The sequence below is a fragment of the Colias eurytheme genome, chromosome 7 (genome assembly GCF_061535395.1).
Source record: "Colias eurytheme isolate Ceu_HAF_F1 chromosome 7, ilColEury1 Martin Lab GWU primary, whole genome shotgun sequence".
NCBI lineage: Eukaryota > Metazoa > Arthropoda > Insecta > Lepidoptera > Pieridae > Colias > Colias eurytheme.
Genome location: NC_142986.1, coordinates 4,660,146 through 4,672,506, shown reverse-complemented (window position 1 = coordinate 4,672,506; position 12,361 = coordinate 4,660,146). Strand labels below are relative to the sequence as shown.

At 36.1% G+C, this 12,361-nt stretch overlaps 2 protein-coding genes across 3 annotated transcripts in view; one reads left to right on the top strand and one right to left on the bottom strand.

Moving 5' to 3' along the window:
• The first annotated feature begins 33 nt into the window (after positions 1 to 33).
• On the top strand, positions 34 to 1,777 carry Grx5 (Glutaredoxin 5). The gene is made up of 3 exons (XM_090104051.1): positions 34 to 65; positions 154 to 438; positions 1,019 to 1,777. Exons 2-3 carry the CDS (start codon positions 183 to 185, stop codon positions 1,198 to 1,200), a joined length of 438 nt encoding a protein of 145 aa, XP_089960177.1. The 5' UTR covers positions 34 to 65; positions 154 to 182; the 3' UTR covers positions 1,201 to 1,777.
• The window catches only part of Actn (alpha actinin), a 34,076-nt gene continuing 23,251 nt past the window's right edge, over positions 1,537 to 12,361 (bottom strand). The window contains exons 5-20 of one of the 2 annotated variants that reach the window (XM_090104049.1): positions 12,063 to 12,148; positions 10,431 to 10,523; positions 10,011 to 10,114; positions 9,751 to 9,877; positions 9,232 to 9,379; positions 8,770 to 8,920; positions 7,995 to 8,180; positions 7,518 to 7,644; positions 7,011 to 7,106; positions 6,240 to 6,428; positions 5,277 to 5,404; positions 4,560 to 4,738; positions 4,085 to 4,207; positions 3,815 to 3,921; positions 3,076 to 3,234; positions 1,537 to 2,435 (exon numbers count right to left, since the gene is read on the bottom strand). In XM_090104049.1, coding sequence (XP_089960175.1) covers positions 3,076 to 3,234; positions 3,815 to 3,921; positions 4,085 to 4,207; positions 4,560 to 4,738; positions 5,277 to 5,404; positions 6,240 to 6,428; positions 7,011 to 7,106; positions 7,518 to 7,644; positions 7,995 to 8,180; positions 8,770 to 8,920; positions 9,232 to 9,379; positions 9,751 to 9,877; positions 10,011 to 10,114; positions 10,431 to 10,523; positions 12,063 to 12,148 — 2,003 coding nt within the window. In that variant the 3' untranslated portion in view covers positions 1,537 to 2,435. Of the gene's footprint in view, positions 2,436 to 3,075; positions 3,235 to 3,814; positions 3,922 to 4,084; positions 4,208 to 4,559; positions 4,739 to 5,276; positions 5,405 to 6,239; positions 6,429 to 7,010; positions 7,107 to 7,517; positions 7,645 to 7,994; positions 8,181 to 8,769; positions 8,921 to 9,231; positions 9,380 to 9,750; positions 9,878 to 10,010; positions 10,115 to 10,430; positions 10,524 to 11,138; positions 11,225 to 12,062; positions 12,149 to 12,361 lie in introns of both variants that reach the window. The other variant, XM_090104050.1, reaches the window with a different exon arrangement.

Here is a 12,361-nt window from a genome sequence, read left to right as displayed (position 1 = left end):
TTTTGTCAGAACTCAGAATATGACAATTGACATTTGACAGATTAAAAAAAAATTTGAGATTTGAGGTAAATTTACTGTGTGAATAATTGTGAAATAATTAAAAAAAATTAACTTTTTCATACATAATCAAGTGTAATTTTTATCATTTTTCAGTGTCCTGTATATTTACAAAAATATTCATCATGAATTCCATATTAAGGAGAAGCATTTACCCAATTTATAACAATACTTTTAAAATAACAAGTCGGCTTCTTGCGGATGCTGCTGTGAACGAGAAAATTGATAAAATAGTAAAGAATAACAAAGTTGTGGTATTTATGAAAGGAGTTCCAGATGCTCCCAGATGTGGATTTAGTAATGCCGTTGTACAAATTATGAGAATGCATGCTGTTCCCTATGAAAGTCATGATGTTTTATCTGACGAAAATCTTAGGCAAGGTTAGTTCTAGAAGATATATTATTTAATGTTATATAATATGCGCCATATATTAAAATATTAATTTAAGTAATTTAGAGTATATTTTGTCATAGTTAAATTAATGGGAACCAGTTCTATTAGTCAAGTTCAGAATGTAATTCAGCTACATGAATAATTATTCATATCATTGTTTGTAAAAGGTTATGTTTTTACATTTACATATCAAAATAATAGCAAAAGTACATATATGTAGTGATAATACAATATTGCAAATGAATATAGCTTCCCTTTTATGAATCAATGGTTTTTGATTTATTGATTTTTGCATATTTTGATAGGTTTTGGCTATCAATAATTATCAAGCTATGTCTCTTTTTTATTAGGGATTTTTTAATAATCAGCATTGTATCAATTATTATCTATGTCATAGATTCTATAAGTATTGAGCACGAAGTCCTTGTCTTCAAAACTTTTTCTGTATCAATATAGTAAAGTTCAGTAAATTCATAGTGAAAAGCAATTTACAATGACTTTCATATAACAATAAGGACCTTTTTTCTTGTTTAGGATAAGAGGTTTTGATGATATCATTTTTTACAGGTATTAAAGATTATTCTAACTGGCCAACAATTCCCCAAGTATTTATAAATGGAGAATTTGTCGGAGGATGTGATATTATGTTGCAAATGCATCAGTCAGGGGAACTAGTCGAAGAGTTGAAAAAAGTTGGGATCAAAAGTGCGTTACTCACAGCAGAAGAATCTAAGAAAGAAGGAGCATAAATACAGAAAACATGTTTATCAATAATGATCTGAAATTGATGCATGGTACAATTCATATATTGACAGGTTTTCAGACCTGAAGAATGTTAATAATTTCACAAATTAAATTAAGACAAAAAGTTACTTTTATTTATATGATATAGCATTATATAAGCTTCAGGTCTCTGAATTATCAGTATATTTCTGAAATTGCAATAATTTAGAATAAATAAATATAAAGACAAATGCAATGTAACCTATTTATGAGAGCACATAGTGTAGACCTGTATGTTATCTTTTGAACTTAGTAATAGATTGTAATATTATAATAGGTTTGGTTGTTGATAAATAAAATAATTTTTGTTTTAAGAGCTCTTTATTAATTTAGCTGTACATTCGAGTTAGTATACTTTTTGGGCACATAATTCATTCTTAGCCTACATCCCACTTCTTCCTCATAATAATATAATTGGTTGAATTAACAACACAGTCATTATTAAAAGACTAAAATATGGCAGATCATTTATTTAGAGTACTCAACCAAAAATACTCTCACAAACGATTATATAAAATGATATTCAAATGATAATAAATAGATGCGGGCAAGGTGTGGCAATCTATTGAATAAATAAATAATTTGTATGATTATTCCTTGCAACACTGTTGAATATCTTGCTTACATGTTATGTATTTCCTACCATTCAAGTTAAATTACTAATGGCAGTAATAAAATTTGATTTGTATAAATAATGCTTGCTTAAAAATAAAATATAACAAAACATTCTCACAATATGAATGAGTCTTAATTTGGTGTCACACATTAGTGAGCCTAATATTAGCACCATTTAACTTACAAATAAATGTTTTGTGACTTCTCTGATGGTCTCATACAAAAGTTAAAATACCTAAATCTAATATAAATAGAATTGTAAACATACAAAGTTTCTCCGGATTTGAGCCAAAAGTCCATATTTTAGGGAGTAAAATTTCTCAAAGTTAATGACATTTTTGGTTTGACATTGCACATACTTAAACTGTTAAAACAACTTATTGCAAAAATCGTTCTCTTATGTTGACCATGCTTAGGGCGGCGTGATATGATCAACGAAAGTGATATAATTTTTCGCAATTTTCCATGACTAATTAATCCACCGTGTTAGTAAAATTTTGCTTCTGTTGGCGGAGTGCAGATCTTATGTTCTTCGAAAGGTCTCTACCCTTTGTCACCTGTTCTTGACTTTATGGCGAAGATAGATCTGGAAATAATACATGACTGATTCAAAAAAAGGTGTAAAATGATATGTACCACGATGCTCTTAATCATAAATAACTAATAGCAGTAAACAAAATACTTTGGCAACTCATTAGCTAGAGAAGTTTGGTTGTTTGCCAATTTTATTTACCTATAGTTTTTTATAAATTATGTAGGTACATATATCTTTTAATAATGAGGTAGGGACATATATGAATGGCACCTAATGGCCGGTCTGACTCAAGTGTTGTTGAACCACGTGTTTGGTCTGGTCTATTAGGTAATGCATTCTATACAGTAGTGGTGTGTAACCTAGCGGCCGGACTGGCTTAAGTGTTCTGTAACCACGTGTTTGGTCTGGTCTATTAGGTAATGCATTCTATACAGTAGTGGTGTGTATCCTAGCGGCCGGACTGGCTTAAGTGTTCTGTAACCACATGTTTTGTCTGGTCTATTTTGTAATCTAGTCTACAGTAGTGGGGTGTAAGCTAGCGGCCGGTCTGGCTTAAGTGTAACGACGTGTTTGGTCTGGTCTATTAGGTAATGCAGTAGTGGGGTGTAACCTAGCGGCCAGACTGGCTAAGTATTCCGTAACCACGTGTTTGGTGTGATTTATGTATGTGTATACAGTAGTGGGGTGTAACCTAGAGGTCGGTCTCGCCGTAGAGCGCGGTGGAGAAGGCCATGTAGTCGAGCGCGCCGGGCGGGGCGCCGGGCGCGCGGTACGGCGGCATGCGCGACACGCAGTACTCCGCCTGGTCGGGCGGCAGTTCGCGGCGGAGCTCCTCCGCGGTTATGAACGGCTACGGATTAAACATTAGTTATGGTTATCTGTTTGGGGATTTTGGTATTAGTTGTAGCTCTTAGGTACATTAAAAATAAAATCAAATAATGATTTTTTATGGGAAAAAACAAAGATATAATAAATAAAGCAGATGCTTAAGTTATGAAGTTATATGATACTCGTTTTCCGCCATTATTAATGTAAGTAAAATAGCTATATTTTTTTAAGTGAAAAATAACAGTGGTGACAATTGACTAGAATTACTGTTGAGTTTAATTTATTAAAAATAAGATAATTTGTATTTAAAGTGAAACTTTTATTACATCGTCTCAAACTTTTTGGTCCGTGTAGCGCATGTCGCGTGTATCGCGGCTGCCGAGTAGGTAATAGGTATACCTACTCGGCAGCCGACCGTCACGCGACATGCGCTACACAAAGCAGTGTTCGGAACCGTTCGAACAGTTTCACTTTTACCGTGGTTTCATAAAACCACACAACATTTTTTTTTATATTTGGGTTGTTATTGGTCCTTCAAGTCGGAAACTGACTACTCAATTTGAATGAAATTAAATATACAGTGCACATAAAATTTTCGTTACCTTGTCACCAGCTAAGATCCTAAAGCTATCGATGACCTGTTCAGCTGTGTCAGTGTCGGTGGATTCCCTCGTCATGAAGTCCAAGAACGCATCGAACGATACGTAGCCTAAGAAAGTGATACAAACATTGAATTAACAGAAATTACATTAATTATCAACAATTTTAACTGTTATTACTTTTGTGGTATTCTTAAAATAACAATTTTTTTATTTATGTCATTGCTTCAGCTGTTTTATTAATTTATGAATAGATGAAAAATTATATCTTACCAGTATTGTTGGGATCAACGACAGCGAGAATGCGTTGGAAGTCGAGTTCACCCTGTCTGTCCTTGCCAATACTGTAGCCGAGAGACACCAGGCATGATTTCAATTCCTCAGGTGCCAATCGTCCTAAAATATGACAAAATATAAAAATTAACTATTCATTGATAGAAAAACAAATCATGTATTTAAAAAAGCAGACGTTTAATCATGCGTCCTAAAATAAGCGTCGTTCTGATATCAAATTTTTTTTTAACTACCTTCAGAAAAACAGAAATATTTAAAACAAAATTCAATTTAACCCATTGACCACCGTAAGCCCCGATCGGGGCGCGACACAATAGATTTTCTATTGTGTCTGTGATTCCGAGGACTGATGGATTAACAGTGAATCCCTTCAAAAGAAAATTGATCAGAGGTTAACTATTTTATCAGACGCTTTAAGACGACATTTGTTCTGACATCGTAGTATTTTATTCACCTGTGCGGTTCTTGTCAAAGTGGTTGAATGAGGCGCGGAACTCTGTGAGCTGTTCCTGCGTGATGCCCTTGGAGTCGCGCGTGAGGATCTGGTTCTCCACCTCGTTGATGGTGCGGTTGATGGACGTGAGGAGCTGCTCCCAGCCCACGCGGAGCGTCTCCATCGTGTATTGGGAGTACCTGAACGAATTGTGTATTTAGTACATCGGAAGATTATAAAAAAAGACGTGTGGCACTCGGGGACTGCCGCGGTAAAGCTATTGCATGCTATGCCTTCAAGCTACACCTCCGTGCCCGTCGGAGTGGGGAGCGTGAGGTTTTTCGTTACGGAATTTCTGGATTCGGTCCCCGCACTCAAGGCCCGCGATAGAAGCTATGCAATAGCTTAATAAAATGTATAATTATTCGAAAATTTGGTTTGCTTGATATCATGTTTATTACAGGATTGTAGCCTGTATTTTAATTTGCATTCAAGCATTTGTGATCAATATGCGTATTTACTAATATGTAAATAAAACACTGGATTTCTATAGTTTACTTGGTTAAGGATAGGAGAAAAAAGTGGCTTATTTTCCCCTGTAAATGTACAGATTATGGTTGGGGCAAGCTATTGAAAAACCGACTTTTGTCTAATAATTTTTTCAATTTTAAATATGACAAAATCTCCCACCTTTTTTGAAATAACAACATGAGAGTAGTTATAGAAATAGTAACTAACCTGTTCTCGAAGATCATGCCCTCTTGTACGGCTTGGTGGATGCGTTCCAACTCTTCGATGTGCGGCTTGTACGCGTACACGCCGGCTTCGTACTCCTTCAGCCGGTGTAATTGGTCTTCCAGTGAGCCCTGCGAAGTATTTTGTATGTTAGATATTGGTCCAACATATATTATCTCCATTATATAAAAATGTGCGTGTACGTATATAGGAAATATAACAAGAATTTTTCGCAAGATATTTTTTTATATTTTTACATCGTGAAGTTATATAACTGAATTATAATTGCTGATTTAATTTCGAAAGTAAATGTGTCAATACGAGTGAATACATAGATACTAATTTATCAACAAACGTGAATAGTTGCATTACTGACTACTGTAGGTATTTATAATATATATATATATATATATATATATATATATATATGCAATTATAGAATACACATTTATATTCATAATATCATCTAAGTTTTTGTGTATGTATATAGGCGGATACGCGAGTTTAGATGCTTATAGTAGCTGACCTATGTATTTGATATATGCATATAATATCGTTTGCTGTATGTATACCTGCAGAGAAGGAGGAGGCAGAGCGGGTCCGTGAGAGAAATCCTACCGCGGACCCTATTGGGCGTCATCGCCGTGTCGCGGCCGCTATACACGGTCGCAACTTGCCTCCTTGATGATAGGCGGACATAATCCATCATTCGGTGCGGAGAGGTGGCGTGAGAAGTGTTCCGCCCCCCAGGAAGGTAGAGCTGGCGGGAGGTCGCGTTGGGCCTGGAGATAGGCTGCCGCTGACGGGTCTGCGGATGCGTTCTACCGAATACCCGCGGCTCACAGTGAAGTTTAGTCGGTAGGTCCCTGCACTCTGCAGGGTGAGTCCGACATAACCCAGGGCCCTTTCCCCGAGCGCTCTGGGTATGCCTAAATACATTCTCCACTATTTAAAAAAAATGTATACCTGCAGGCCCATGCCAATAGCAGTAACAGCGTCCATCTGCCGCTCGATCCAGGGCCCCACAGCGTTGGCCTTCTCCGCGAACTGTCGGCGAAGCGTCTCGTTGTTCTGCTGCTTGCGGAGTTCCGCCGCCAGCGTGCCGTCGCGCTGCGGCACTAGTTGCCGCACGTCGGACCACTTGCGGTTCAGCTCCTGGGTTATATAACATATTATTAGTTATTGATTAGCGACTTTATGTGGTTACTAGCTGTGCCGCGCGGTTTCACCCGCGTGGCTCCGCTCCTGTTGGTCTTAGCGTGATAATATATAGCCTATATTACTCGTGGATAATGTAGCTTTCGAATGGTGAAAGAATTTTTAAAATCGGTCCAGTAGTTTATGAGCCTATTCATTACAATCAAACAAACAAACAAAGTTTTCCTCTTTATAATATTAGTGTAGATTTAGATATTTGTAAGTACGGTGCTCAGTGTTCAGCAATAGAATATTGTGGATGATTTGTGCTGCTTCTGTTGCTTAGTACTTAGCAATAAAATTTTAACCATTTGTGGTTGAACTCTCGATGCTAATATTTAGTAGGTCATCCAAAGGTAAATTGATAAAGAAAACATACTAATAAAATAAAAGTTACAGTTCATTTGATTACAAATGTAGAATGTAGAAGTCTTTATTATTGAACTTTTACTAGTTTAATTTTATACTTCGAGTACTTCACTCATAATATTTTTTGCACAATAGGACATTGCTACCTTGCAAAATGTAAAGTTAACTTACGTGTGCGGTTAATGTAGTGTAGGGGTTCTCAAGTCCTCCAGGGATTTGGTGTTGCTTGACGATCGACTCCACTTGGTGTACAAGGTTGACTATCGCCTAGAAGCAAAATATTTTATGTAATTAATTTGCTGATGATGCAATTGTTTAATCGGTTCCTACAAACGTTGTGACCATATCCTAAAACCAAAATAAGATTGATGTTAAATGCCAACCGGCGTTTGTGCAGCGTTTTCATTTATGGCCAATTTTTTTACAAGAAGTTAACATAGAAGAAAAAAAAATTGGTTGTTTGTAAAGTAGGTTTATCGAGATGTTTACGTGATAACGTCTTATTGGTGGCAGCGCTCGAGATGAGACGGGAGATCGGTCCGTCTCTCTCTCGTTATACCTGCGATCGCGCTCGTGAGGTTTTGGTGTGACACAAGTTTCTGAACATGTCACCCGACTAAAACGATTTTAAAAACGTTATCACGTTAAAAAAATGATGATGATGAAATGTCATCGAACCTGGTATTCCTTATCAGCCTCTCCGAGCGTGGCCTTGAAGCGAGCGTGCGCGTCCATGAGGCCGCTGATCTCCTCGATAGTGTGCACGATGAACATGTCCACCAGGTCCTCGCGGGTGCCGTCCAGCCTGAGGAATTGAATAAATTTAAGATTATAATCAGATAAGAGGATATTGTTCTTCTAAAAGATTTTTGAATAAATATTTCGTTCTATACAATAATCAAACATAAAACGCACGACATATTATTGTATTAAATTCATTGAGATTAGCTATCTACTACTGAAAAGATGTTGCATTGCGTAGTATTTGTTTATAGTTTTGTGTAGCATAGCGTAGTTTTGTGTAGCGTAGCGTAGTTTTGTATAGTGTAGCAAAGTTCTGTGCAACGTAGCTTAGTTTTTTTTATAGCGTAGTGTAGTGTATATACACAGATACAATGTTATAGTTTTGTGTAGTGTAGTGTAGTTTTCGCTCACCAGTTGTTAAACGGCGCGGCACGCTTGGCGAACTCCAAGTGCAGCAGGTCGATCTGCTCGAGCACGCGCTCGGCGTCGTCGAGCGCGGCGCGGCGCCGCTGCGTGAGCGCGCCGAGCCGGTCCCACTGCGAGCAGATGCGCTGGCAGCGCGCGTTCACTGCGCCCACCTCGTGGTACTCCAGCGTGCTGTACACATACACAATATTATGTTATATGATAGTGTGGTTTGTATAGCAGGGATATGAAGTTTTATAAGAGCGGGTCAATGAACTGGGGGCGCTACAGGCTGATAATTCGAATACAATGTTGTACATGGGAGTTATACGAGGTTATATGAGGAGGTTATACGAGGTACGAGTTATAAGAGCAAGTCAAAGTGCGATTACATGGAAATGTGACGAGATCTTATAAGATAATGAACTTGGAGGCGCTATATACGAGCTCGTATATTTTGAAAAGTGAAGCGTACCTTTGACTATATTTTTAAGAGAAAAGAAGCTCGTTATCACAGAAAAAAACATTTTTCATTTTTGCATTAAGAAAAACTTCTTGTTATAAAGTGTAACACAAAATCTCAAAATATTAAAATTCAAAAATTGTTTATTTGGAACATAAAACAAAGTTTGCATAAATTTAAATTACGATGATTAATAGTAACATCAATTTAAAATCAGCATTGCTTAACGTCAGAACATAATGAACAAAAAATAAACAAGTAACAACATAATGAATAACGAAATAGACTAAATCGTTAAAATATAAACAGATATCATACTTAAGCTCCTGAGCGATAGCGGCGATTTGTTCAACGCGGTCCTGGTGCGCGGCGAGGTCGGACTCGAAGGCCTCGTGCTTCTTCTTGAGCGCCTTGATGTCGTACAGCTTGCATTGGCGGAAGTCTTGTGATTGGAGCATTTCTTCCTTGCCTGGAAATTCGATAGTGAATGAGAAAATCGTATAAAATACTATTTTTTATTCAGGTAAAGTGGAATATAGCCATCTATAAGGAATGTTGGAAACCCAAGTATGTCAATAATAGAAGGCTTCATAGTAAGTATAATTAAAGGAAAGGAGTAAAAGATCCTTGCCCAGATATATTTGAATGAATTTTATTAAGTTTGCAGTAATTAGAACGCTCATTGTGTTTGGTGTAAAATATCAAGAAGTAGATAAACGAAATAATCCCAGAAAAAACATATTCATTCATAGATCTATAAATAACAAAGTTCTGAATTACCTCTGGTCCAATCCTCATGGATGTCAGCCTTGTGCTTGAACTTCTGCGCCAAGTACTCAAGACGCTCGAGACGCATCATCTCGCTGAGCAGCCATTCTTCGAACGCCTTCTCAGCGATTTCCAGACCTTTCCAGGCTCCGGCGATGTCCTGGATAAATTGGCAAAGTCTAATTTATTTAAAATTAATAATTATTTCGGAATGCATACTTGCTATGCATATGCATAATGCATTATTACTGCTGTTTTTATTAATCACTACCTACATAGTATTAAGCAATGTCGCTTTCGCGGTCTCTGTCTGTCCATAAGTATGCTTAAATCTTTAAAACAACGATTTTTGTAGAGGTTTAAATGATAAAGTGGTTCTTGAGGAAGGCTTTTGTATATCATTTGTAGAGATTTATAAATAGCGGGCGAAGCTGAATAGCTATTTATTCATATATATTTGTAGCTTTATTTTATCAAACAGAAACATAAAAACGGAAAATTCTGAAAAGTCTATAGTATTTCTATACTTACAGAAACCATTTTGCCTTCAGTGGGCATATAGGCGGGCCTGTTGCTGAGGCGCAGTTTGGTTTGCAGCGTGTTGAAGTTGGTCTCCAGTTTTGCCTTCTGCTCTACGCGAGGTGGCTTGTGCTTACGCCTAAAATTCAGTAATAGGTAAATGTTTATTTGTATGTACATTTTACAATAATACATTTATTAATATATATATAAATATCTCAATTATTTTGACAAACATAACTTAATATGACTCCTTTTTTATCTATAATTACCTGTAAGTACGGTAGTCTTCCAGTTTCTTCTGGCAGCCAGCAAGCGAGTTGTCGGTCTGGCGGCTGTTCAACCACGGCATTGTGCGGCGGATCCATTCCAGTAACTGGAAATTGTATAAAATTTTAGTAGGCGTTTTACAATGTATCTAGAAATATCGATAAAATAAATGTTTTTGAGAATATAGATAGTACTTCGGCTAAACAAAAAAAAAAAAGAACGTGTGCGCCGAGTACACGTGTCAGAAGTGAAACTTCTTTGGCAAGATCAAAGCTAACAAAATCGTCGCCACGGCAATAGCCGTGACGCTACCTTGAACTTTTAGTCTTAACACGCCTAAAGAAGTTTCACTTCAATATGGATCAAAATGTTATTGATATATACCAACTGGAATATGATGGAATGTTGTATTTTGTACTTACGTCACTGGCAAGGCGCTCGTACTCCTCCATGAGGCGTTCGTTCTCCTGGTTAACTTTGAGAACTTTGCAGATGCGGTTCGCGGCCGTTTCAGCCTATAATATTGACAAAAACTCTATAAAATCACATTATAGCATTAATTAATGACATTAAAAATTATTATTTCCATTTATTAAATCACTAATTAACTCCTTTTGAACACTTATTTAAATGTTCGTCATGAGACAGGACGTTTGTACAATGACTTTACAATGCCTCAAACAGACTGAAAAGTTTTGAATTACTCATACATTTAGGTTATAATTAAAAGTGCAAATGTACTAATTGTATAGTCATCACTAGTTACGATCGGTTGGAATCAAAAATTTGAGGAGACTTTTGATTCCGTCATAATATCATAGTAAACTAAGGACAAGATTTTATAGGTAAGACACATTGTTAAATATTCATACGTTTTGTGTACATTATGGTCTAAATTGTAGCTAATAAAGAAATAAAGGAGTCATGAATGCTTAATTAAATTAAAATAGATAATATTTATTGGCTTTAAATTTAAAAAATTCAAGCAATGGAGTGGAAATAATTAAATAAATAAAGGGGTTATAATGGGGTTGGGTCTCATAAAATTAAATTATTGTTATAAATTAATGTTATAATAAAATCATGTCTCAAATATTGCAAAACTACATGTCTCAGCATAAAGAACGAACCTTTTGAGCGCCTGAGAAGCAATGGTAGTACGAAGATACGTATGTCATGACCGCCCGTTCGTCCGGCATCGCAGTGTTTTGCAGATCTAGTAAGCGGCAAGCGACACGGGTTAGTTACATGCTTATCAGTTATCATAAACGCCTATGTTTCAAAATAATGCGTATAAATCTGTGTAATAATAAAATAAACAGAAGCTGTGAGGTGAATGTATCGAGCGCAAATAGACTTTAGTAATTCGAGCGTTTTTAATCGTTTTGTGATGCCGACTAACTGTAGATATTATTACATTTTTAATTTTTCTAAAAATGTAATAATATCTACAGTTAGTCGGCATCACAAAACGATTAAAATTTTGTCGTAATTGTGACCTCACATTATTTTATTGTTGAAAGCAGATGTATACGCATTTACAAAAAACAATATTCTTTCTATTTTGAAAGCTTACTTGGAAAATACGTTAATAACAAAAAGCTTAAAATAGGGTTATGTAAAAACACAATAATAAAATAAACAAGAATACTTTATACGCATCTTTTAGTTTGGCACGCAAGAGGGGATCATATTATTTTATAGTCAGTTTAATGTAGAGGAGAGTTGGAAGAAGCTATAAAAATAAAATACTTGAATCTAAAATTTATAAATAAAATTTTAAATTAGTAACTATTAGGTATAATATGTAGCTTATATTTTTAATCAACTATTTTTAAGAAAGTTTACGACATGGTTTAATGAATGCCTATTAACTACCCCATATAATGATCATTTTATCAACAATTTTATCAATATAAAAGCAAATGTAAGCATACAATTATGAAAATTTCAGCATAATATTGTGACCGTATCTCTCCTCTACATAAATACACTCAGATCATGCTATCAGTGACACACGCGTTAGGGTCCGATGCAAGGAGGCTCTATTGTACCTGCTGCGCGCCTTGGAAGGCGTGGTAGTAACATGACACATAGGTCATTATGGCGCGTTCGTCCGGCTTTGGGGTGTTTATAAGGTCTGCAATGTTTTTCACAGTTCATTATTTATTTGGACATTGAATCATTTACTCTGGATTTAAGTTCTACGTACTCTGGATTAGATTTTAGACTTGCCGGTAGTTAAGACTTAATCATGTTTAACGTATCATCCAAAAATATACCGTCGTTACTGACGTCAAAGGTGGATTCACTGTTAAGTTGTGAAATGATCGCACATATCGGTATATGATGA

Coding starts and splice junctions, on each gene's coding strand:
- Grx5 (XM_090104051.1), top strand. CDS start 183: ATGAATTCCATATTAAGGAGAAGCATTTACCCAATTTATAACAATACT. Junction 439..1,018: donor TGACGAAAATCTTAGGCAAG/GTTAGTTCTAGA, acceptor CATTTTTTACAG/GTATTAAAGATTATTCTAAC.